This window comes from Copadichromis virginalis, linkage group LG19, assembly GCF_057382275.1.
Source record: "Copadichromis virginalis isolate Kocher_CV1m ecotype Utaka linkage group LG19, C_Virginalis_male_GT1.1, whole genome shotgun sequence".
In the NCBI taxonomy this organism is placed as follows: Eukaryota; Metazoa; Chordata; class Actinopteri; order Cichliformes; family Cichlidae; genus Copadichromis; species Copadichromis virginalis.
The window spans coordinates 17,278,845-17,303,338 of NC_140636.1; the positions used below are offsets into that span (position 1 = coordinate 17,278,845).

At 39.0% G+C, this 24,494-nt stretch overlaps 2 protein-coding genes, 1 long non-coding RNA gene and 1 pseudogene across 6 annotated transcripts in view; all 4 read left to right on the top strand.

Annotated features, from left to right (window-relative positions):
• The window catches only part of LOC146685874 (calpain-1 catalytic subunit-like), a 101,105-nt gene that overhangs the window by 63,681 nt on the left and 12,930 nt on the right, over window positions 1–24,494 (top strand). The gene's annotated exons all lie outside the window — the stretch shown is intronic.
• On the top strand, window positions 1,851–10,177 carry LOC146685878 (uncharacterized). Its single transcript, XR_014916637.1, has 6 exons — window positions 1,851–2,062; window positions 3,666–3,696; window positions 4,664–4,695; window positions 5,821–5,847; window positions 8,848–9,871; window positions 10,092–10,177. It is a non-coding gene; the product is annotated as an uncharacterized LOC146685878 (long non-coding RNA).
• LOC146685879 (uncharacterized) lies at window positions 12,783–19,237 on the top strand. Of its 4 annotated transcripts, XM_085440589.1 has the most exons (3): window positions 12,783–16,966; window positions 17,127–17,257; window positions 17,350–17,410. In XM_085440589.1, the coding sequence occupies exons 1-2, from the start codon at window positions 12,863–12,865 to the stop codon at window positions 17,235–17,237; spliced, it is 4,215 nt and encodes a 1,404-aa protein (XP_085296715.1). In that variant the 5' UTR covers window positions 12,783–12,862; the 3' UTR covers window positions 17,238–17,257; window positions 17,350–17,410. The 4 variants fall into 4 exon arrangements, 3 of the variants coding, with proteins under 3 accessions (XP_085296715.1, XP_085296713.1, XP_085296714.1); XR_014916636.1 differs by adding an exon at window positions 19,101–19,237 and having other exon boundaries at window positions 12,783–18,914; XM_085440587.1 differs by having other exon boundaries at window positions 12,783–17,257; window positions 17,350–17,417.
• LOC146685880 (uncharacterized) lies at window positions 19,586–23,701 on the top strand (annotated as a pseudogene).

Here is a 24,494-nt window from a genome sequence, read left to right on the forward strand (position 1 = left end):
CAAGTCATCCATGTCGTATATCTCTAAAAATTCATATTTTAATATTAAATTGTCAACACTTGAAGATTCCCCCATCTCTTCTGAACAAAACGGTGTAAGAATGACCGTTCTAGCCCCTACGGTTAGGAAATTATGGTCATTTGTTTGAGGGGAGTCGTCACTATGAGAAATAGACTGCAATAATCCTGTGCCTCTCTCTGCTGCGTGTGTAAAAAGATGCACCTGTTTTGGCGGGAAAACGTAAACAGCCACTCTGATTGGTGGATTTAAATTCGGCAGCTCTCTCCCTCTGTGTCTGTGTGTGTGTGTGTGTGTGTGTCTGTGTGTGTGTGTGTGTGTGTGTGTGTGTGTGTGTGTGTGTGTGTGTGTGTGTGTGTGTTTAGTGGGAGAGAGAGAACCCTACCCTTATTTGGCAGCATGTCATTGTAGGATTTAAATTGAATATAGTTAGACTGGTTGACTGGATTAGAGCCTGTGTTTGTGTGTCCCTCTCTGCATTTCTGTTTCAATATGCCTCCATATTTGTAATTTTGTAAGTTATTGCTATTCTGCTAAATCATAGTATTTCTGGTGCTTTTCGGTACTTGTGCTAAATACAGTATTTCTGCTAAATTATAGTATTTCTGCTTTATTATACTATTTGTGCTAAAACATAGTATTTCTACTAAATGTAGTATTTCTGCTTTTTATACTATTTGTGCTAAATTATAATATTTCTGCTTTTTATACTATTTGTGCTAAATTATAATATTTCTGCTTTTTATACTATTTGTGCTAAATTATAATATTTCTGCTTTTTATACTATTTGTGCTAAAACATAGTATTTCTACTAAATGTAGTATTTCTGCTTTTTATACTATTTGTGCTAAATTATAATATTTCTGCTTTTTATACTATTTGTGCTAAATTATAATATTTCTGCTTTTTATACTATTTGTGCTAAATTATAATATTTCTGCTTTTTATACTATTTGTGCTAAAACATAGTATTTCTACTAAATGTAGTATTTATGCTTAATCATACTATTTCTGCTTTTTATAGGATTTGTGCTTAATATAGTATTTCTGCTTTTTGTAGGATTTGTGCTTAATACAGTATTTCTGCTAAATTATAGTATTTCTGCTTTTTATAGTATTTGTGCTAAAACATAGTATTTCTACTAAATGTAGTATTTATGCTTAATCATACTATTTCTATATATTTCTGCCAGGTCCCCAGGCAGCCAATCCTCTGTGAGGACTTAGACATTCAAATTTTCAAATCAGGGCCGGCACGGTTTCCCAGCCAATCATATATGTGTCCTGAGGCATTCAAATTTGCATATTGGGGCCTTCATGGCTTCTAAGCCAGCCAATCATATCTGAGGGCTGAGGAATTCAAATCCACAAATCAGGGCCTGCATGGCTTCCCAGGCAGCCAATCATATATGTGGTCTCAGGCATTCAAATTTGCATATTGGGGGAATTCGTGACTTCTAAGTCAACAAGTCATACATGTTATATATCTCTAACAATTCATATTTTAATGATAAATTGTCAACACTTGAAGATTCCCCCATCTTTTCTGAACAAAACGGTGCAGTGACCGTTCTAGCCCTTACGGTTAGGAAATTATAGTCATTTGTTTTGAGGGGAATCCTTAATGGATAATGTTATATATATATATATATATATATATATATATATATATATATATATATATATATATATATATATATATATATATATATATATATTTGTCTTTAAAACATCTTTGCAGACTGACTGTCCTGGACTGGTTGTTTTTTTTTTTTTTCAGGTCTGGTGAACTCAGCTCTTTGGTGTTGGTGTTCAGGAGTAGAGCCTTCTAATAATATGTATTCAACTTATAGAATTAAAGTTCTGCGAGTTTTTTCTGTAGCAAATAAATATTGTATAGAATATTTAAAATCACCTACATTTTTGATGTTTACAATGCCCATTGTGTGTAATACTGGAATTTCCTACTACCCGTGAACGCCTCATCTGTTACCTGACTGCCGGACATCCGCCTTTCCGCACACTTCGCTGAGTCCGCTCTGGGTGAGTGCTGCTGCTCTGCTTCTCCTCTTCTCTCCTAAATGTTTATAGTCTGTTTGTGCGATTTAACGAGTTCTTTTAGTGATTTATAAAGCCAACCGAGGTATAACTCATATTAGAGTAACACAGTGGTTGCTTTTTCTTAGTGAAACTTTGTCATTTTTGTATGTAAAAGGAGTGTTTGATGAGCTAACAACCCGATGCTAATGCCTAGCGCTCCTTTGAGCCCAGTGTGAAATGAAAATTTGACTGTGAACCACGGTTATTGTGTTGTTTTATTAATTACATTTGGTGTGTTTGTCAGTCTGTTACATAAGGTGCAGTTAGTTCTCTTCACAAATCAGTTGGTTAAAACAGCCTCATTCTTTATGCTGTAAAGTTTTTAACGAACCGCCATCTTAGATTCAGTGTCAGCTGTCGGCAAGATCAAAGGAGCCATTTTACCGCCTCTGACCGAACACGGGAGAAAAAGAGTCACGTGTGTGCAGGTCTTGTGGGTTAATTAAGACAAAGGAGGGGGGGAGAAACTGAGGATTAAACATAGGCTATGTCCCCACTTACACGGGTATTTTTGAAAACGGAGATTTTCCGTTTCTGTTTTAAAAAACAATCCCGTCCACACATAAATGCAGAAATGAAGGAGAACGCTGCTAGGAACATGCCAAAGCAGCAGGTGGCGCTATATTCCTAACCGTGTAGAAATGTTGGCCAATCAGAAGTCTAGAAGCCTCGGTGGGAAATGGTAAACAAAGATGGGGCATAGAAGCAGAACCGAGTCATATCTGTGGGGGGACAGTAACTGTGTGCGCATATGTAAGCATTTAAACACTGCAGAGAGAACAATTAACAGTAACCGTATTGTAGAAATGCATTTCACCGAAACAATAACGTGGCGCACAGTGTGACGTCAAAAAAGGCGCTGCGTTTTCTCCGTTTCCCTGTCCACACATAAATGCAAAAACGGAGTTTTCGAAAATATTCTGGCAAGCGTTTTTAGTTTTTCAGTGACCGAAAACGCCGTTTAAGTGTGGACGAAAGGTGCAAACGCATAGAAAAATCTCCATTTTCAAAAGTACCTGTGTACGTGTGGACATAGCCCAAGAATAATAAGAACTCCTAATATGTAGACTTTAATTTTTAAGAACTGTTTAACAAAGGCTTGTTTGTGCCAACCTAAATCTGCAGCACAGTTTAAATTCTCACTTTGTGGGAAATTAATGAAATAAACAACAGCCCACCTTCACATAAATAAAATATGGCAGTATATTATTATTAGTATGGTACATAGATATTTATTTTAAAACTACAGCATATTTACTATGATACTATGTGCAGTTGGTAATATTTTAGGAAGTAGAATTTGAATGCAGACCACCTCAAATATTAAAGCCTTAAAAATATGCCGTGCAGTTTTTCATGTATGAGTGTTTTGCAATCTTAAATGAGATGTAGACCAAAGAAAACAGAGGAGAGTTGTTGTTTGTATTCCAGCTGTAGTAAACAAAGAAGTTTAGTGAATCTTTTTGACAACAGAGAGTGATGCAGTATTGATGCTGATTTGAGTTTTCTGATCCTGTATTTTTGTTCTTTGTCTTTTGTTACACAGAGTGAAATAAAGCTTGGTTTTGCCTTTGCTGGTAAGTAAACAGTGATTGTAACTGAAGCAATATGAAATTGGGATTGTGTAACCTTTTTTAGCAATTTACATACAATAGTTTGGCTTTTTGTGATATCTTGCCATTTGCTCATGGGCAAAAACACATTTAGGATTTATAAGCAGTAAAGCCCCCCCCCCCCCCCCCCCCCCCCCCCACTAGATCTCTGAGTGTCCCTAAAAATGTCCCTGAAGTTTAATAGGCCATTTATGTCTAATTTTAAAGGCTTATCAAAGCATTTCTGTAGTAATTATTGTTTTTATTACACATGTTAAGGCCATTTGAGACTCTGCAATTAAATTTTGCCCTCTTTAGACTAAAGTGAGTTCATTTTGTCTGAGGTACAGTGCTGGGAAAAGTCTTTCTTCCTTGCAGATTTATTTTGTTCATGCTTTTTTGTCACATGTTTCAAATCATCTAACAGGGATGATATGAATAAATACAAAAAAGCATTTTAAAGTGATGATTTCACGTATGAAGCAGAGAAAACCAAACCAGAGCTATCTGTTCTAATGTGAGAACATGCTGGTCTCTAATACCCAGCTGTGGAAGCCCTGATACGAAGAACTACCATCAAGCATTTATAGTATCAAGTATTATTTGTGATTGTTGCACGCTTTGAAACTGTGATGTTATCATTTGATCAAGTGTGCAGTGCGAGCAAATCATTGCTTGTGGTATCTGCTGTGTTATGTAATAGCACCAAAGTATTAGAGCTTTACGTTCATGAGGAATTTCTGTGGAATTGCAGATGGATAAAACGACACATCACCTTAATAAAGACAGAAATCTTTAATAAGGTGCAGAAAGAGAAGATGGGGTGTTTATAGTAAAGCTGTTGTAAACAAAGAATTTAACAGATTTTTTTTTCACTACAGATTGTGATGCAGTATTGACTCTGATGCTGATTTCAGTTGTCTGATTCTGTATTTTTGTTCTTTTGTTACAGAGTGAAACAGAACTTCGGTTTTGCCTTTGCTGGTAAGTAAGCAGCAATTGTAACTGCAGTAATATGACATTGTCACTGTGTAACATGTTTAGCAACTTACCTAACGTAGTTTGGTTTTTGTGACATTACCATTTACTGATGGGCAAAAACAAATGGTCAGAATTTATACCTTGTAGCAGCAAAGGCCCCACACATGACCTCTGACTGTCCCTGAAGTTTAACAGGCCATTTGTGTCTGATTTTTATGTTTGAACACAAACAACTGTTTTTATACAGTTGTTCATGTTCTCCGTTTGTTTATGGATTTACCTAGCAGACATAACTATGAACGCATTTTAGGTGAGTTAGTGTAAGTGGTAGCTTAAACACTTAAGAGCACCACAGTTGTTGATTTATATCTTCACTCATATTCTGCTTATGTATTACATTAAAGTCAGACCACTATAGAAGTATTTTTGCCTGAGTGAACAGAAGTGGTAGGTTAAACATTTAAGCAATAATAAAAGACTAAGAGAACCAGAGTTGTGAGTAGGCAATGTTGTGTATGTTAAAGCCTGTGTGTAATTTATGTACACTAAGTTTAAATCAGTTTCTTAATAAGTTGCTTGATACAATGTGTTTGAAAATTATATATAAAAGGGAAATATTGCAAAATACAAAAAGATTCCTGCCAACAGGTACAATGGAAGGACTTTTTATTATAATTTTTAAGAAATTAATTGCAAAAATGGCGTGCCACTGTTGTTACTATAACATGTCAGAATTTACATGTATTTTAGGATTTACATATTCAGATCAGAACTAAAACCTAATGAGGTTTTCCGTTGATTCTAACAGTTGTGGTTTTTCCACACTTTATTAAGCACTGACTTGTGATAGAAAATGATGGAGCTAAAAAGCCATAATCTGTACCAACAAATATTGGTGCCTCTTCTTTGCACTTCTGTAGTATGCATGCCTTTATTACACATGTTATCGTCATGTGAGACTCTGTAACTAAAGTTTGTCCTCTTTAGACTACAGTGAGTTCATAAAGGCTTGAAGAAATTGAGGATCTTACTAGTTATTTCATGTCACAGTAAATTGGATTGTGTGTGAAGAGGTTCAACAGTGTAAGTCATTAAACAGTGATCTGATGTGTTGTTTCCTTTCTCTAGGATACTGATCTGATCGTCGCAAGTCTGGTAAGTATAGGTTTTGTCTGCAGTACAGTGCTGAGAAAGGTCTTTCTTCCTTGCAGATTTATTTTGTTTATGCTTTTTTTCACATGTTTCAAATCATCTAACAAGGATGACCTGGATAAATACAAAAAGCAGTTTTAAAGTGATGATTTCATTTTTGAACCAGAACAACCTGGTCTAATGTAAAAACATATTGGTCTCTAATACCCAGCTGTGGATGCCCTGATAGCAACAATTACCATCAAGCATTTACAGTAACTGGTAATGACTGGTTTACATCACTGGTTGATTTTGGTCCACTATAATTTCAGAATTGTCTTAATTAGATCCAAACAGGACAGGCAAAAAAAGAAAAGAAAAAAGTCTTAATTAAGGCCCAATATAGGGTTTTCAAGTCATACCAAGTACCACGGTGGTTAGCACTGTTGCCGCACAGCAAGAAGGTCCTGAGTTTAATTCCAACATCAGGCCGGGGTCTTTCTGTGTGGAGTTTGCATGTTCTCCCGGTGTTTGTGTGGGTTCCCTCCGGGTACTCCGGCTTCCTCCCACCGTCCAAAGACATGCAGCTTGTGGGGATAGGTTAATTGAATAATCCAAATTGTCACTAGGTGTGTATCTGCGAATGAATGTGAGTGCGAATGGTTGTCTGTCCCTGTGTGTTGGCCCTGCGACAGACTGGCGACCTGTCCAGGGTGTACCCTGCCTCTCGCCCTATGACAGGTGGGATAGGCTCCAGTGCCCCCTGAAAAGGATAAGTGGAAGCGGATGGATGGATGGATGGATAGGGTTTTCAAGTCATACCAAGTATCTTAATTTCATTAAGGTCCAGACTGATTCGTTTACACCAAGTGTTTTGTTTCATTCATTCAATTGGACTTGCTTGTGTGCTTCAGATCCTAAGTGTGATTAAACTTAAGCCCAGGACCTGATGAGTTGATGTAGGTCCTGAAGTAGTAAAGGAACTCTGGGACATCACAGTAACAGCACCATGTTTGACTTTAATGCTGGTGTTTTTCTCTCACTATAGATGATTCAGTTTAGTGCAGTTAGTCAGCACAGCTCTTGGTTATCATCGAGATATTATTAGGCAACTTGTTTTTGCCTGTTCAGCTACAACGTCTGGGAGGGTTTCTGTTTTCTGGGGTCTCCAGATCCTTAGAAATCTCTTTGTAAACCTTTACAGAACTATATGTGTTTGTTTCACATTAGAGCAGCTCACGACTAGCAGTTTAGGGACAATTAAATATTCACATAGGGCAGGGGTCTCAAACTCCACTCTTCAAGGGCCGGTGTCCTGAAGCTTTTCCACGTGTCCCTGTTACAAAACACCTGAATAACATTTGTAGGTCATTAGTGAGAGTATAGAATTTGACTGTGTTGAAGTGGCATCCCCGAAGACTGTTCAAATTTAAGTAATTTAAGTGTTTGGAAAAATGTACTTCTAAAAGTACTTTCATTGCATCATGTTCATTCACTCATGAGCTGCTATAACATGAATCAAATGGCTGAATTACCACCTCAGCATGCAGTCACGTTCTGTAGAGTTTTGCTAATGACCTACTAATGTTATTCAGGTGTGTTGCAACAGGGACACATAGAAAAGTTTCTGGACACCAGGCCTTAACGACCAGAGTTTGAGACCACTGGTGGTAGGGCATGGTGGATTTCAAAAGCTTCTTCCCTTAAATCACTGCCTAAAAACTGCTTTTTGTAATTTGTCATAATGACTTGCAAAATATAGGTGGGATGAAAACATAAACATAAGACATTTTATAGTGGCCTGATATTTTTATCAAGGCTGTTTTTTGAAAATAATCCTGCCCTAATTTACAAAAGATGAACTGTCTGAAAGTCATGTTTGTTTGTTTGTTTGTTTGTTTGTTTGTTTGTTTGTTTAAGAAATGTGGGAATCTCCAGCAAAGATCTTACATGCAACAGCTCAGATACAGCACTCACTTCTGTTCTTTTTATCATGAAATGATCTACAAAGAAATGATCATCATACTAAATTTTGCTAATTAGGCCTTTATATCAGCTATGATAAGTTTATTATAGATTTAGTGTAGTGCTTATTGCTGTGTATCAAACATGCCCCAAATGTGACTGAAATATGTAGAAACTGCTGTGTAGAAACTAGCTGTCTCCAAATTTCTCATTTTGCCAAAATTCATACAGAGTGACCTGAAACTGTGCTGTAACCTCAGTGTGTTGGTTTTGTTGGACCATATAATATTTACAGTAAGTTACTGTAGCAGCACGTCTTGGTTTGAGTTTATAGACTTAGTTTATTGTTTTAATAGAATGTAAAAATGTCCTTATAACAGTTCCACCATCATTTGTTAAACATTGTCATTCTGTTCAGTCCAATAATTTACTGTAGAAGTCTTTAGTATTTAAAGCCCTACATGTATTGTATTTTTGAGATTATAAGGCATAATGTCAATAAACAAGCCTGTTTTTAAGGCAGATTAAGCCAAACAAACAGTCAGATAAGTCAAACTTTATTCAAGTCATTCACAAACAACTCTCAACACTGTTCAGTTGTAACACATAAAATACAGAACAATACACTCTTTCAGTTCATTCCTCATCCACAAATCCATCAAACTCTTCATGGGTTGATCAGTTTGAAATCTGCTTCTTAAGCATGTCTCTTAGCACGTGCCAGGTCCTTGTACACACACCATAATGTTATGTTGAAGCACCGTACGAATTACTCTGCGAGGGTCCTGACTATGGTAGCCATAATGCTCTGACAATACATCAAGCAGCACAGCTTTGTAGCTTACGAAGTCTTACGAAAATATTTGACAGAATTTTGAGCGCTGTGTACCACAGAAATCCCGTTTGAGGTCAGTAAGCATAACCAGAATCGATACGCTAGGCACATTGTATGTTTTTGAGATAATGACAGGATTTTAGGTATGCCATATAGTCTGAAGAATATGGTAAATCCAAGCATGTTGGAAATATGACTAATTCCATGCCTTTTGTGTCTTACAGGTGACCTGCTGCAGAAGATCCTCTCTCTCTCTCTATCATTATAAGCAATTCTGTCTATCCTATCACTCTCCCAACTCTATCTAATTTGAAAGCCATTCTATCTTGTATCCCTCTATCCCTACTGCTCTATCTAATTTGAAAGCCATTCTATCTTGTATCCCTCTATCCCTACTGCTCTATCTAATTTGAAAGCCATTCTATCTTGTATCCCTCTATCCCTACTGCTCTATCTAATTTGAAAGCCATTCTATCTTGTATCCCTCTATCCCTACTGCTCTATCTAATTTGAAAGCCATTCTATCTTGTATCCCTCTATCCCTACTGCTCTATCTAATTTGAAAGCCATTCTATCTTGTATCCCTCTATCCCTACTGCTCTATCTAATTTGAAAGCCATTCCATCTTGTATCCCTCTATCTCTACTGCTCTATCTAATTTGAGAATCCAAGTTTTGAGAATCCTTTCAGAATCCAATTTTCAGAAATCCAAGTTACCAGAACTTGATCTATCTGTTACAGAATTCTGAGAGATCTCTGCTCTCACTGCTCTTTCTTTCCTGTCTTTAAACTCTCTCACATTCAGTCATTTTGCTGGAAATTACAAGTTGAATATACAGTAGTAGAATTACAGTACAGTAGAACTTATAGTAGAAACTACTTACACAGCCCTACATTTGTCATTTTAATTTTGCATTAGACTTTAGTTTGGACTGCTAGTTTGGCTTACTTTGATCAATTGTATAAAATATCACCTTTTTATAAGTTTATTTGTAATAAGATAATCTGGTTATTTTGTAATACATACATTCAGATAAATAATAAATTAGATCCAGTCTGTTAGTCTGTTTCATTGGCTATAACATTTGACTGCAAGTTTATAGTACTATTATTTAAGGACAAACCCATTTTGTCACTCGGTGTAAGTATTCAGTTAGTATTGTCATCGAGAAGTGCCTGAGGACCCAGACTTCCTGTTTCCTGACTGCTGCAGAACATCCAGCTGAAGAAACCCCGTTTCTAAAAGAGGTACAATAAAACGCACCAAATTGTTTCCAGAGAACTTTGAATTTCCTTTATTTTTTGAGTTTGGAGTACAAATCAGCTTTTTAACATCTATTCATATATTCATAAAAACATTTTATAGTATAATAGTACATTTCTCAGATTTAACAGTAACTTGAGGAGTTATAAGTTTTTCTGTTTCAAGGTTCAGTTTTGTTTATATTTGTGTATAACCACATATAAGTTCCAGATTGTACTTCAGCAAAATGCCAAGAAAAAGTCAAAGGTCGCAGTCCCAGAAGCTTAGATGGCAAAAGCAGAAAGAACAGGTGAATGTTTCTCAGAGCAGTGAGCAGGTAAAGGTGTGTGTTTCAACTTTTCCCAGCACAGAAGTGCAGAGCAGTGTTCAGACAGCCACAGTGTCTTATGCAGATGTGGTAAAGAGAAGTGTTCCCTCAGTGTCTGTCCCAGAGCCTGAAGTTATGCAGGTAATCCAGACTGAACCCCAGCTAACTGTACAAACACAGCATGATGGAGAGACAGCCACAGTGTCTTATGCAGATGTGGTAAAGAAAGGTGTTCCCTCAGTGTCTGTCCCAGAGCCTGAAGTTATGCAGGTAATCCAGACTGAACCCCAGCTAACTGCACAAACACAGCATGATGGACAAGCTCCAGGACAGTCTCATGTACAGGTTACAAACAGTGAAAGTCCACGAGTGAGTAGCGTCTGTGCTTCCCGAAGCCAGGCTTCTCCTAGGTATGGAAAGTACCGGAATCAGCAATGTATGGCTAACAGTTTGGTTTTCCTGTCATTCTTACACGAGGATGAATTTATTACCAGAGCAGATCTAAACCGTGTGTTGGACAAAGGCCATGCCGTCTATTCAGATGCCAGACTGAGGTTTGTGAACAGCGTGTTTCTAGCCTGCGATGAACTTCCCTCAGTGGTCACCAGCCGCAGACACGAGTATCAAGTCGACATGTCTCAGTTTGCTCATTACGGCACATTTGATGGTACAGATCACTTTCCGAGCCTTGAACAGGGATTACAGTGTTTGGCTTCAGACATTCGCTACGCTTTGCTAGTCATGGGAGGAACAGTCATCGCTGTTAGCAGGCTGACTTCAGGTGAATATGCATATTTTGACCCTCACCCACGTAAGTCTACTGGTATGCCATTGTCGCTAAGTGTAAGTGGTGGAACTGCAGTTATGTTGAAATTCACACGTCTTAATGACATGATTGACAGGATCAAACGTTTGTACAGAATGTTTAGCATCGCACCAAGCTGTACTTATGAGCTACAGCCCATCGAGTTTCACAGTGAAAACGCTGCTGACCAAAGAGATGCTAATCAAACCACCGAATACAGACAAACAGCTACAAGTGCACCAGCTTTAAATGAACGTGTTCATGAATTAAACTCCGAAATATACACTGAGCAGACACGGAAACCTGTGACCAAAGATTTAACCAGTGAAGTAATGTCATCCAGAGTTGATTCTTCAAATGAGACAGCTGCTCCCGGAAAAAAACATCCTTCTGATTATTTTGAAAAGAAAACCTCTGCATCTTCTGTGAGAGAAACTCCGGTAACACCAGATTCTGTTCCTCAGAATGATTCAAACAGTGCCTCCAGTTCAACTAAGATAACAGAGGAACTCTCAGATAAACTGCTGAAACGTAATAAACAGGAAAGGCAAAAAATGAGGAGAAGATTATTAGCCCAACAAAAGCTACCACAACGAAAGGAAAATCAGAAGACGAAAGAAAGGCAGATGTACAGGTTTGATGAAAGCTTCAAGACAAAGAAAAAAAACTCAACTAAGAAGTGTAATGATCCTGATCACAGACATAAAAGGAGTCTGTACAAAAATGAGCTGTATAAATTAAATGCTACCTATAAGGAGAAACACAGAGAACATTTGAGAAAGATGTATAGAGAAAGTGCTAAAATTAGAGAGAGAAAAAGAGAACGTGTCATAAGGACATATAGAGACAATCCCCTATTCAGAGAAAAGCAGAAGGAACGTATAACAAGAACGTATAGAGAGTCTCCCATATTCAGAGATAAGCAGAAGGAACGTATAACAAGAACGTATAGAGAGTCTCCCATATTCAGAGATAAGCAGAAGGAACGCATAACAAGAACGTATAGAGAGTCTCCCATATTCAGAGATAAGCAGAAGGAGCGTATAAGAAGAATATACAGAACTTGTGCTGGATTCAGAGAGAAACATAAAGCTTACATGAGGTCATATGTATATAACCTATATAAAAAAAGCGAAGATTTTAAACAGAAAAAACGATCTTATATGACTAAGCGTTATGGAGAAGAAAAACAATTTCAGCAACAACACAAGGACAATATGAGAGAACGAATGAGAGTAAAATATTGGAATGGTTTTTCTTTCAGACAGATGCATAATATCAGATGTGCAATGAATATAAAACGGAAATATCGCCAGATGCATCGACCAGCTGAGACTTTACAGTGTCATCCAGAAAACACTTTAATGAATGAGGCCATATCTCGTTTCAGATCAAACATTAAGTCAGCACCATCTTATGTTTGTACTGTTTGTCTAAAAGCTTCTTTTCCTAATCAGGTGAAAATCTGCAAAAGACAAAATTACTCAAAACACCAGACTGTAGCTCAGCAGTGTCTAACTGGTAAATTTGTTCATGTGTGTGATGAAGCATGTAATGATCACTGCAGCTTTCCTGTTGAGAGAAAAAAAGAGTATATCTGTCACACATGTCACAGTTCCCTCAAAAGTGGATGCATGCCCAGGCTTGCTGCTGTTAATGGTTTAGAACTGCAGGATATTCCAGCTGAACTTTGTGATCTCAACATTCTGGAGAGACATCTGATTGCCAAATGCATACCATTTGCTAAGATTATTCCTCTTCCAAAGGGGAGACAGACTCATACGTGGTAATGTGGTGTGTGTACCATCTGAGGTCCAACAAACAGTTGACAGTTTACCGAGGATCAGAAGCCAATCACAGATCATGAGGGTGAAATTGAAAAGACGACTGTGCTACAAAGGCCATCAGCTGTTCCAGACTGTCACCTGGTCTAAACTCATTCAAGCTCTGCGTAAACTGAAACAAATTCATCCACAGTACACAGATATTGTTATCAGAGATGATGCATTGCTTTGTGATCCAACGTTACCTGATGATGACAGCAGTGATGAAGCCAGCATGGCAAGTGATGATTATAATGAAGCAGATTTAATGGAAATTGACAACTATGAAAAAGATGCCCTTTTGTGCGAAAGTGAGTCTCAAAGTGACCAAGATATTAATATGCAATCCTGTGATGAACAACCAGAGGAACAAAATCCAGATGAACCAGAAAGTGATTTGAACAATGGAGGTTTTGCTCTAGAAAGTTGTCTGCAGCCTGTAGACATTTCAGAAGAGATTCTCTGTTTCACTGATAACACATATTGTGTGGCTCCTGCAGAAAGAAACAATCCTGTTAGCTTCTTCAGAACTCCTCATTTGGAAGCCATGGCATTTCCTGTGCAGTTTCCTACTGGTCAGAATACACTGGATGAAAAGAGACGTCTCAAGCTCACACCAAGTGCTTACTTCAAGTCAAGGCTTTTCAACATTGATGCAAGATTTGCTAAAGACACAAATTACTTGTTTTTCTCACAGTTTGTCACTGAAATACATTTGGCTAATTCCAGCATGACAATACAGCTAAGGAAAGGTAAAACTATGACCAAAGATGGACGCAAAATCACATCAGGAATGTTACAAAGTAAGACAGAAGTAGAGAAGCTGGTAAGAAATAAAGATGCAATCAGATTTATGCAGCCACTCAGAGGAACTCCAGCTTACTGGCAGAAAACTACCAGAGATCTATTCAGCATGGTTCGCCAAATAGGAACACCTCAGTTCTTTGTCACTTTCTCTGCTGCTGAGATGAGATGGCCTGAAGTGATTCAAGCAATAAAGAGACAGCAAGGTGAAGAGGTTGATTTTGAAGCCCTGGACTGGTCAGAAAAGTGTGAAATTCTAAGATCAAATCCAGTAACCACCATGCGAATGTTTGATAAACGTGTTGAGGCTTTGTTCAGAGATTTGCTTTTTTCTCCTGCACAGCCCCTTGGTGAGATCATTGATTACTTTTACAGAGTTGAGTTCCAGCACAGAGGTAGTCCACATATACACATGTTGCTGTGGATTCGAGAAAAGGTAGAAGCAGATGTGGATGATGACCAAACTGTCTGTGACTTTGTGGACAGATACATCTCAGCTCAACTCCCTGATCCAGAAAAACAACCTGAACTGCACAAAAAAGTCACTGAGCTACAAAAGCACAGCAAAAACCACACAAAAACATGCTTTAAGAGTGTGAACTCTGGTTGTAGATTTGGGTTTCCCAAACCACCAGCCACAAGAACAATGATTGTGAGACAGGATGAGGATTCAGACACTGAAGCTGCAAAAGCCAAACTCAGACCTTTGTTGAACCTGCTGAAGGAACCTGAAGCTGCTTCCCTCACCATAGAGCAGATTCTGTCACGATGCAACTTGACAATGAATGAGTATGAACAATGCCTCCAAGACATAAACAAGAAAACAGCTCTGATTCTGAAACGTGACCCAAATGAGTGTTGGATCAACAATTACAACCCAGACCTGCTTGAAGCCTGGAACTCTAATTTAGATGTCTCATTCATTTTGAATGCCTATTCATGTATAGAATACCTCTGTAAATATATAACAAAGAAAGAATCTGGCCTCTCTGAATACCTGAAGACAGTTATTGACAACTCTGATAAGAACACCGTCAATGAATGTGATGAAATGAGAGCTGTGATGCAGGCTTACTCAAAAAAGAGAGAAATCAGCGCACAGGAGTGTGTGACTCGAGTCTGTGGCCTAAAAATGAAAAAATGTTCCCGCAGTGTTGTATTTGTACCAACAGATGATAACCCAGTAAAAATGAGTCGGCCCATGAGCTTCCTGGAAAGCACAACACACGACAGTTGTAATATTTGGATGACAAGTTTGAGTGATAAATACAAATGCAGACCTGAGACCCCAGAATATGAGGAAATGTCACTGGCTGATTTTGCTGCCTTGTGCAGGTTGGTGAGTGGTCCAAATGAAGGAAAAGATGTGCTTCCTCTTCTAAACCAGCTTGGATTTGTACAAAGGCGAAAGAATGATAAACCAGCTATAATCAGGTATTACCACTGTTCACAGGAAAAAGATCCTGAGCAATATTATGGTCGACTGTTGAGACTTTACCTTCCACACAGATCAGAGCAGGAACTGAAACCACAAGGGTTCCAAACCTATCAGTCCTTCTACAACTCAGGTTTTGTACGACTTCCATGTTCAGACCACAGTGAGTCTGTGAAAAGGGTTGTGAAAAGAAATAAAGACAAGTATGAGAAGAACTCTGAGGATATTGAGAGTGCACTGGAAGAGTTTGAACAAAATAGGGATGTTGTGATTGATGAATGGTGTAATCTGGCTCCTGAATCTGAAGTTGTGAGGCTGCAATGCGATGAGAATCTTCCTGAGAGACATTCTGATGATGAGAACGAACAGGAGAATGTTCCCGACTACAGTCGTCAGTCTGATGCTGTAACAAAGATCAGAGCCGTCAGAGAACAACCTGCAGTAGATCCAGCCGTGGTACGTGTAATGTATCAGAATCTGAACCAGAAGCAGGCCTGCGTGTTCTATGCCATAAGAGACTGGTGTATTCAGCGAGTTTGTGGTTTGAACCCAGATCCATTTTTCTTCTATATCAACGGTGGTGCAGGAACTGGAAAGTCACATCTGATTAAGTGTATTCATTCTGAAGCATCAAAGATCCTGAGCAGACTGCCTGCTAATGCAGAAGAAGCTGACATATCAAATCCAACTGTTTTACTGACTTCATTTACCGGGACAGCAGCTTTTTCTATCAATGGCTCTACATTACATTCCCTACTCAAACTACCCAGGAGTCTGAAACCACCCATTCAAGGACTTGGTAACCAACTGGATGAAATCAGATCTGAGCTGATGAATGCTGAAATTATTGTTATTGATGAGATTTCAATGGTTTCAAAACCCCTTTTTGCTTATGTGGATGCAAGACTGAAACAAATCAAAGGCACTCAGAGACCTTTTGGTGGAATGTCAGTTTTAGCTGTTGGAGATTTTTACCAGCTGCCACCAGTGCGACAGTCTAAACCTCTCTGTGTTTACGATCCAGAACAGATTGACCTATGGCAGGAGCATTTTCAGATGATCACTCTAACCGAGATCATGCGTCAGAAAGATGATGTGGCCTTTGCAGAGATGCTGAACAGGATTAGAGTCAAAGAAAAGACAGATGAGCTTTCTCAGTGCGACAGAGATTTGTTGTCACAGGCTGTGACTGCACCAGAAGAATGTCCAACTGAGGTCTTACACATTTATGCCACCAACAAGAATGTGGAATCCCACAACACAGATACCCTGAAGAAGCTTCATTCAAACATCATAATCATCAATGCAGACGATTTCCAGAAGGATAAATGTACAGGCAGAATGGAACGAAGAGACAAACCATTTACAGGTGGGCGAAATGATTTACCTGACACTCTGAATGTTGCTGAAGGAGCTCGAGTCATGCTGACCAGAAACTTGGACACACTAAACGGTTTAGTCAACGGTGCTTTTGGTATACTGGTAAAGGTGGTGAGATCTGAAAATGATGGACACATAATTAAACTGGGGCTCAGGATGGACAACCGGCAGCCTATGAGACACAACCGCAGTGCTAATGCAGCATCTGATGATCTTGTTTACATTGAGAGAGCAGAGGAGAGTCTGAAGTTTAAAGGAGCGGTACGCAGACAGTTTCCTGTAAAGCTAGCATTCGCTTGCACAATTCACAAAACTCAGGGTCTTACAACACAGACAGCTGTAGTTTCAATGAAGAACATTTTTGAACCAGGTATGGCTTACGTTGCTCTCAGCAGGGTGACGTCTCTCAGTGGACTCTATTTGCAGGACTTGGATGAGAAAAAGATTTACGCCAATCCCGAGGTAACTGCAGCGCTCCAAACCATGAGACAAGCCAGTGTTGAGGAAATGATGCCTCTTCTTCAGGTCAGAGAAACAGCCAGCAGACTTGACACTCTTACACTGATCCATCACAATACGGAGGGTTTGCCATCTCACATCAGTGACATCAAGAGTCATCATGAAATGTGTTTAGCAGATGTTTTGTGTCTCACTGAGTCTCACCTTCAAGGCTCCTTTGTTGCAGACAGTCTTCATTTGGATGGCTACACCATGTTCAAACGCAACAGACATGTGTCCTACACAAACTTTCCTCACATGGCCAGCAGAAGTGGTGGGGGAGTTGTTGTGTATTTGAGGAATCATTTTCAGGTTCAGGTAAAACAGTATCTGCATAATGTCACTGATCTTGAGTTTTTAGTGTTGAAGGTTCAGGCTCCATTCCCTGCGCTCATTGCTGTTGTGTACAGACCCCCTGACTACAGTTTGACACCATTCATGCAAAACCTGGTAAGTCTTTTAGATTCACTTGAAATAATGGACTGTCACCCAATCATTGTGTGTGGAGATTTTAATGAGAACCAGTTGCAGAGTGGAAGAAAACAGATTCTGGAGCAGTTTCAGTCGAGAGGGTATTCACAGCTGATCACTTCTGCCACTACAGACAAGAACACCCTGCTTGACCTCATTTTTATTTCTCAGCCACAGAAATGTCTGTATTCAGGTGTTCTGAGATCATATTACAGTTACCACAACCCTGTCTTTTGTGTCCTGTCCTCGAGCCAATCATGAAGTCGTCTGGTGAGTTTTGAAACAATTACAGATCATGTTTGTTACAGAGTTTACTGATTGTAGAGCATGAAAAAGATTTTTCATTGAAAAAAGGGTCTTCCCTACTCTGTCTGTCAGAAGACCCTTTCTTATTGCAATGTTATTAATCATTTCACCAAATCATTGCTGAACTTCATGCAGAGCAGAGAACATCTGCTATCATGCACCTCTGATCTGAAATGTGCTGCAACATTTATTAAACCAACATCATTTCTTTTATTCTCATGTTTTAAATGACTAAATCTTTTTACTGTGACGTATGTAGCTCAACAAACGAGATCTTCCCCTCCAAGGGCTTGAAAATATGAAATAGTAAATAAATAAATCCCACATAAATGCAGGTATTTATTATGGCTCACATGAATAAATACAGACAATTATATTTTCTTGATTATAGTAGCTTTTGTAGAATCAAAAGTTTTTGTGATGAATGAGGTTTTGCTTATCATGTTTTACAGGTAAAAAATGTCAAAAGTTATAAACTATCTTTAGGCTACCAGAGATGTCTATAATGATACATTATGTAGAGAAAAACATTAGTACAGCTTACAGAATATGTATAAAAACTGATTTAGAAGTAAATGGATAGTTTTCTGAAAGTTCCCGACTACAGTTTAACACCACCCACCCAGCTCAGCCCCCAAGTGTCTATGTAATGCTGGTATGGTGTGTGAGTTTGACTTGGCCTTTATCCGGGTGGGTTTGGGTTTGGGTGGATAAAGGCCAAGTCAGAATTCTCTGAGCAGCTGGAAAAAGCTGCTAATAAACAAAGACATCAAAAAGTGTGGGCTTTAGGTGTAGCCCCCGCTTTCTGATGCACTAATTAGACTTAGTAACCGACACCCCATACCAGCATTACATAAACACTTGGGGGCTGAGCTGGGTGGGTGGTGTTATAAGCACGTGTTTTGTTAGATATATTTTTTCAGACACCATCTTCATGAACTGCTGAGCCAAACCTGATCCATCAGTGCTGGACTGCACAGATAACTACATGCCACAAGGAGACTGCTGTGTTATGAATTGCCATACCAGTGTGTCTTCAATGGAGAAGATGACACACCCATCACCTGACCTCCTGCCTGATCTGGAGACCATCATCATGCTACCACACTACACACCTCTGAGACCATCAATGATGACTCATACTGAGGAAACTGTATTTCCTGTCAGAGATGCTCAGTGATCCTCAGAGCAGAGAGAGGTATCGTTCTTTATCTTTGATTAAAAAAAAAATGTCAGTGTTTTTAATTCAATTAATTAATTAAAATCCTGTTTATTGCATAAATAATTCCACACTCAAATGATTATACTTGTTGACACTTTTTGAGTTTTAATTCACATTATGGATTACAAATCTATGCTTTTTCTACTCTGTCTCTCTGTGCAGGTATTGCTGTCTTCTGAGTTCTTCCGTGTCCCAACTGAGGCCTTCAAACCTCATTGCAGAGCTCATGTCTTTCCTCACCATCATGTGAGTGTGAGATTGCTCTGGATTCTGGTTATGTGGCCTGCAGCACCTATAAGGTATTTCAACATTGTTCATTGTATAACTTATTTGTAGTTTTTAGGGTTTCTACAGACAAAAAAAATGTTCCTTTTTCTGTATTTTTTAGAACAAGCTCGTCCAGTGTGCCTGCATTCCAGCTTCTTAGACTCTACGCAAGTGGACAGAGTATCAGTGTTTGGCCACTCTTACAGACACTGACTTCTGTCAATTCACTTCTACTGATCGGGCACCTCACTCCAGGAAGACAGAGGGCTGCAAGCCTGTCATCATTTCCAGTGTGGCTTTGTATTCTTGGGGTAGCATCAGATTTTTCCCACAAATATTCAAAGGTAACACTTGTTTTAAGCTTAGTTATTAAATCAAAAGTCTTCCCTTGTGTCATGTCTGTGAAGGTTCTCATGATGTCCTTTGATGTAGTCTCTCTCTTCACTTGCATACCCACTACAGAGGCAGTGGAGACTGTCAGAAAACGACTGCAAGAAGACAGCTCCTTGGAAGACAGGACCAACTTCACACCCGATCAGATGTGCACACTGTTAGACCTCTGCCTCACCACTACATATTTCAAATACAACGAGGGTTTCTACAGACAAAAACATGGCTGTGCCATGGGTTCCCCTGTGTCACCTGTTGTAGCCAACCTTTACATGGAGGAAGTGGAAAGGAAGGCTCTTGGCTCTTTCAAAGGAAGAGTACCCAGCCACTGGTACGGATATGTAGATGACACCTGGGTCAAAATCAAAAGGCAAGAAGTGGAATCCTTCACTGCACACATTAACACCGTGGATAAAAACATCAAGTTCACCAGGGAAGACACAAAGGACGACTGTTTGCTTTTCCTGGACTGCGCTGTGCACATTGAAGAGAACGGCAAACTCAACATCGAAGTTTACCGGAAGCCCACACACACGGACCAGTACCTCCTCTTTGACTCCCATCACCCTCTGGAACACAAACTTGGAGTAATTAGGACACATCCCTCTCCCCCCCCCCCCCCCCCCGGGCAGAACATGTTCCCTCTAAGCCTGAAGGGAAAAAGAAGGAACACACACATGTAAAGGAAGCACTCAAAACGTGTGGCTATCCTAATTGGGCGTTTATAAAGTCAGCAAAGATGCACAGAAAAGAACATCAGATACCAGCGAGGGAGGATAAGAAAGACAGATGCAACAACATTGTCATCCCCTATGTACTAATTAGACTTAGTAACCGACACCCCATACCAGCATTACATAGACACTTGGGGGCTGAGCTGGGTGGGTGGTGTTAAAAGCACTTGTTTTGTAGATATATTTTTTCAGACACGGCACAGTCTCCTTTGTGGCAAAACCTTCAAACTTCACCATCCTCAGCTGAAACAACAACATCTTAACACCATCTTCATGAACTGCTGAGCCAAACTTGATCCATCAGTGCTGGACTGCACAGATAACTACATGCCACAAGGAGACTGCTGTGTTATGAACTGCCATACCAGTGTGTCTTCAATGGAGAAGATGACACACCCATCACCTGACCTCCTGCCTGATCTGGAGACCATCATCATGCTGCCACACTACACACCTCTGAGACCATCAATGATGACTCATACTGAGGAAACTGTATTTCCTGTCAGAGATGCTCAGTGATCCTCAGAGCAGAGAGCGGTATGATTCTTTATCTTTGATTTTAAAAAAAAATGTCAGTGTTTTTTAATTCAATTAATTAATTTAAATCCTGTTTATTGCATAAATAATTCCACACTCAAATGATTATACTTGTTGACACTTTTTGAGTTTTAATTCACATTATGGATTACAAATCTATGCTTTTTCTACTCTGTCTCTCTGTGCAGGTATTGCTGTCTTCTGAGTTCTTCAGTGTTCCAACTGAGACATTCAAACCTCACTGCAGAGCTCATGTCTTTCCTCACCATCATGTGAGTGTGAGATTGCTCTGGATTCTGGTTATATGGCCTGCAGCACCTATAAGGTATTTCAATATTGTTCATTGTATAACTTATTTGTAGTTTTTAGGCCTTAACACAACTAAAATGTTCCTTTTTCTGTATTTTTTAGAATAAGCTCGTCCAGTGTGCCTGCATTCCAGCTTCACAGAAAAGAACATCAGACACCAGCGAGGGAGGATAAGAAAGACAGACACAACAACATTGTCATCCCCTATGTAGCCGGTGTATCAGAAAAACTCAGGAGAGTTTTCTCCAAATACGACATCCCAGTGTACTTCAGACCCAGTAACACACTCAGACAGAAACTGGTTCACCCGAAAGACAAAACTCCTAAACACAAACTTAACAATGTGGTGTACGCTGTACAGTGCAGCGAGGAATGCCCAGACTTCTACATCGGAGAGACCAAACAGCCACTTCACAAGCACATAGCACAACATAGAAGAGCCACCTCCACGGGACAAGACTCAGCAGTTCATCTGCATCTAAAGGACAAAGGTCAGTCTTTGAGGATGCCAATGTTCACATTTTGGACAGATGGAGGAGTGAAAGAAGCCATTTACGTCCACTGTGAGCGACCATCTTTAAACAGAGGCGGTGGTTTACGACACCAACTGTCTGCCATCTATAATCCAGTTTTGAGTTCCCTCCCCAGACACCGTAACGTCCACTCACATCCTGGGAGTGGGCGTGGGTGATTTCCTGTCCTCGGGAAATCACATGATAGGGTGGGGCCAGGTTTCACAATGAGCTCACCCGAAACCCTGGCTGATTGGGACCCACACCCACTTTCACACCTTGGCTCATGTGATTAGGTAGAGGATCATCAGGGGGTTCTTTGTCCCTGTTTGGGGGGAAACTCCCACTGGGTTTAAATCTGGGACTCTCCACCATTGACCCTTAGAACTGAAGAAGCTTCTCGGATGAGAGGTGAAACGTCTTCAAGGAACTCAAAGAAGTCCAGACGCTTTTCTTTCCAAGCTCCTTAGACTTCACTTGTGTTAATTACATTTTATTTGTTGTTGTTTTCTTTTAGATTTATATGCAGTGATTGGATGCGGTGGAGCTTTGTTAACCGTGTGGAAAACATCTGTTTGTGATGATATTTACAATGAGGCTTTAAGGTGACAGTTTCCATGTAATTTCAATCCTCTTACTAAGCAAAAACATGTTTGCAATTAACATATTTTTTCAGTTTTGTCTTTTGGATTTATGGTTAACATTCCTCTGTGACAGCAAATACTAAACTGGTCCAAGTAACCAGCATATCATTGGTCAAAGGCAAAAAGGACCACATGTCACACTAGCAATGTGTTAGTATAGAGTAGGTCTAACAGTGGTTTTCCACATCTGCTCTAATATATATAGATAATGGGTCAGACATATAAAGTCATTTTGAAAAGTTCATAAAGGTCATTTATATGTGTTCCTCTTTATCATTTTATATCAGGTCACACAGCTGACTTGAGTTTTGATCAGAGTAGAACCATAACATTCATGCTAATGGTTCTACTGTTTACAGTTACTTTATGATGGATTTCACCCTGGTCACAGCACTATGTGAAAAGCTGTTAGAGGTAAAGTTAAGCCAATTAATACATCATCATAAGTCACTCTCTAACGCAGGGCAGTGATTATTATTCACTGTAATTTATTCCACAACAATGTTCTTTATTTGATTCTTTAAATATGCACATCGATTGTTTAGCTCTGTGACTCTCCACACCTGAAATATATCACAATGTGGACTTCATTTCGACAGTATTTTGTAGATTGGTACCATATTTATCATCGAATCATCTTGTGCACTTATTAACTAAATGTTGTTTGTTTGTTTTTTTTGTTTGTTTGTTTGGGGGGTTTTTGTTGCCATTTTTACCTTTCACCAACTGTGTAAATTCTGCAATTTTACCTTGGTTTTGTTTCACATCAGTTTATCTGCTGGCTGGTATTCCTGTCTTCCTTCTCTCACCCCAACCGGTCGCAGCAGATGGCCGCCCCTCCCTGAGCCTGGTTCTGCTGGAGGTTTCTTCCTGTTAAAAGGGAGTTTTTCCTTCCCACTGTCGCCAAAGTGCTTGCTCATAGGGGGTCATATGTCATATGATTGTTGGGTTTTTCTCTGTATCTATGAAGCGCCTTAAGGCGACTTTTGTTGTGATTTGTTGCTATATAAATTGAATTGAATTGGTTTTCTTTCTTTTCTAATGTTTCTGGTCATTTTTCACAGTTAAACAAGTAACTTTGAGGTTACGTCATCGTTTTCAGCTGTTATCTGTATACATTTTTTTCCTAATAATTACATTTCTGCAAAATTATAGCAGTTCTGGTAAGTTGTAATATTTCTGCCAAGTTATTAATTTTTTAATAAATTATTACATTTCTGCTAAGTTGTAGCTTCTGGTAAACTACAACATTTCTGCTGAATTGTTATGTTTCTTCTAAGTTATTGCATTTCTGCTAAGTTATTACATTTTTGCTAACTTGATGTTCTTCTGCAAAGTTATTAAAATTTCAACAACTTTTTAAACACTGACTTTGATTTCTTCAGCTTCTTCAGCTATTTTCAACTATTTTCAGCAGACAGCTTCAGCTTTACAGTTTCCTCTAAGTGATTGCAGTTCTGCTAAGTTATTCCATTTTAGCAAAGTTCCTTTGCTTCTGCAAAGTTTTTACAATTTCTGCAACTTTTCAGCTTTTTCAGCTACTTTTTGCATACAGCTTCAGCTTTAAGCATCCACACTGCATTTTCGCAGGAAATGCAAATTTTTCTAGTTATTCTTCAAGTTGCTTCCGTACACTTTTCGCCGTAGAACTACTTCCACAATTTTCAGCCGATTTTCACCGTTCAAATTTTAAACTATTCTGCTATTTTTGCTCTTTCCGGCTATGACTTTTGCTATTTTTTGCTATTATACTTTTTAAAATATTAAGCTTTTTTCCTTTAATTTGTCCCATTGAAATGAATGGGAAACTTCAGCAATTCTGCTAAAATTTGCTTGTTTTTGAAACTTAACTACTTCCTCATACTTTCACCTAGAACAACCATTCAAATTTTAAAATGTTCACAAATTATTGGGCTATTCAGGTATGATTCAGCTTTTTCAAATCTTTTACTGTTTTACTTTTATGCCTCTTAAAGTTTTGAGTTGCAAAATTGTGATTTTTCACAAAATACATGTGTTGTTATGGTTGCTATGCTCTTGGCTTCCAGTGTGCCACTGAAGGTTTTGCAATTTTCACTTCATGTCCGAACAACTTCCTGCTACTTGCTCAATTTTCACTCAACTTCCACAAATTATACATCAAAACGTAGGTATTTTTGCTGG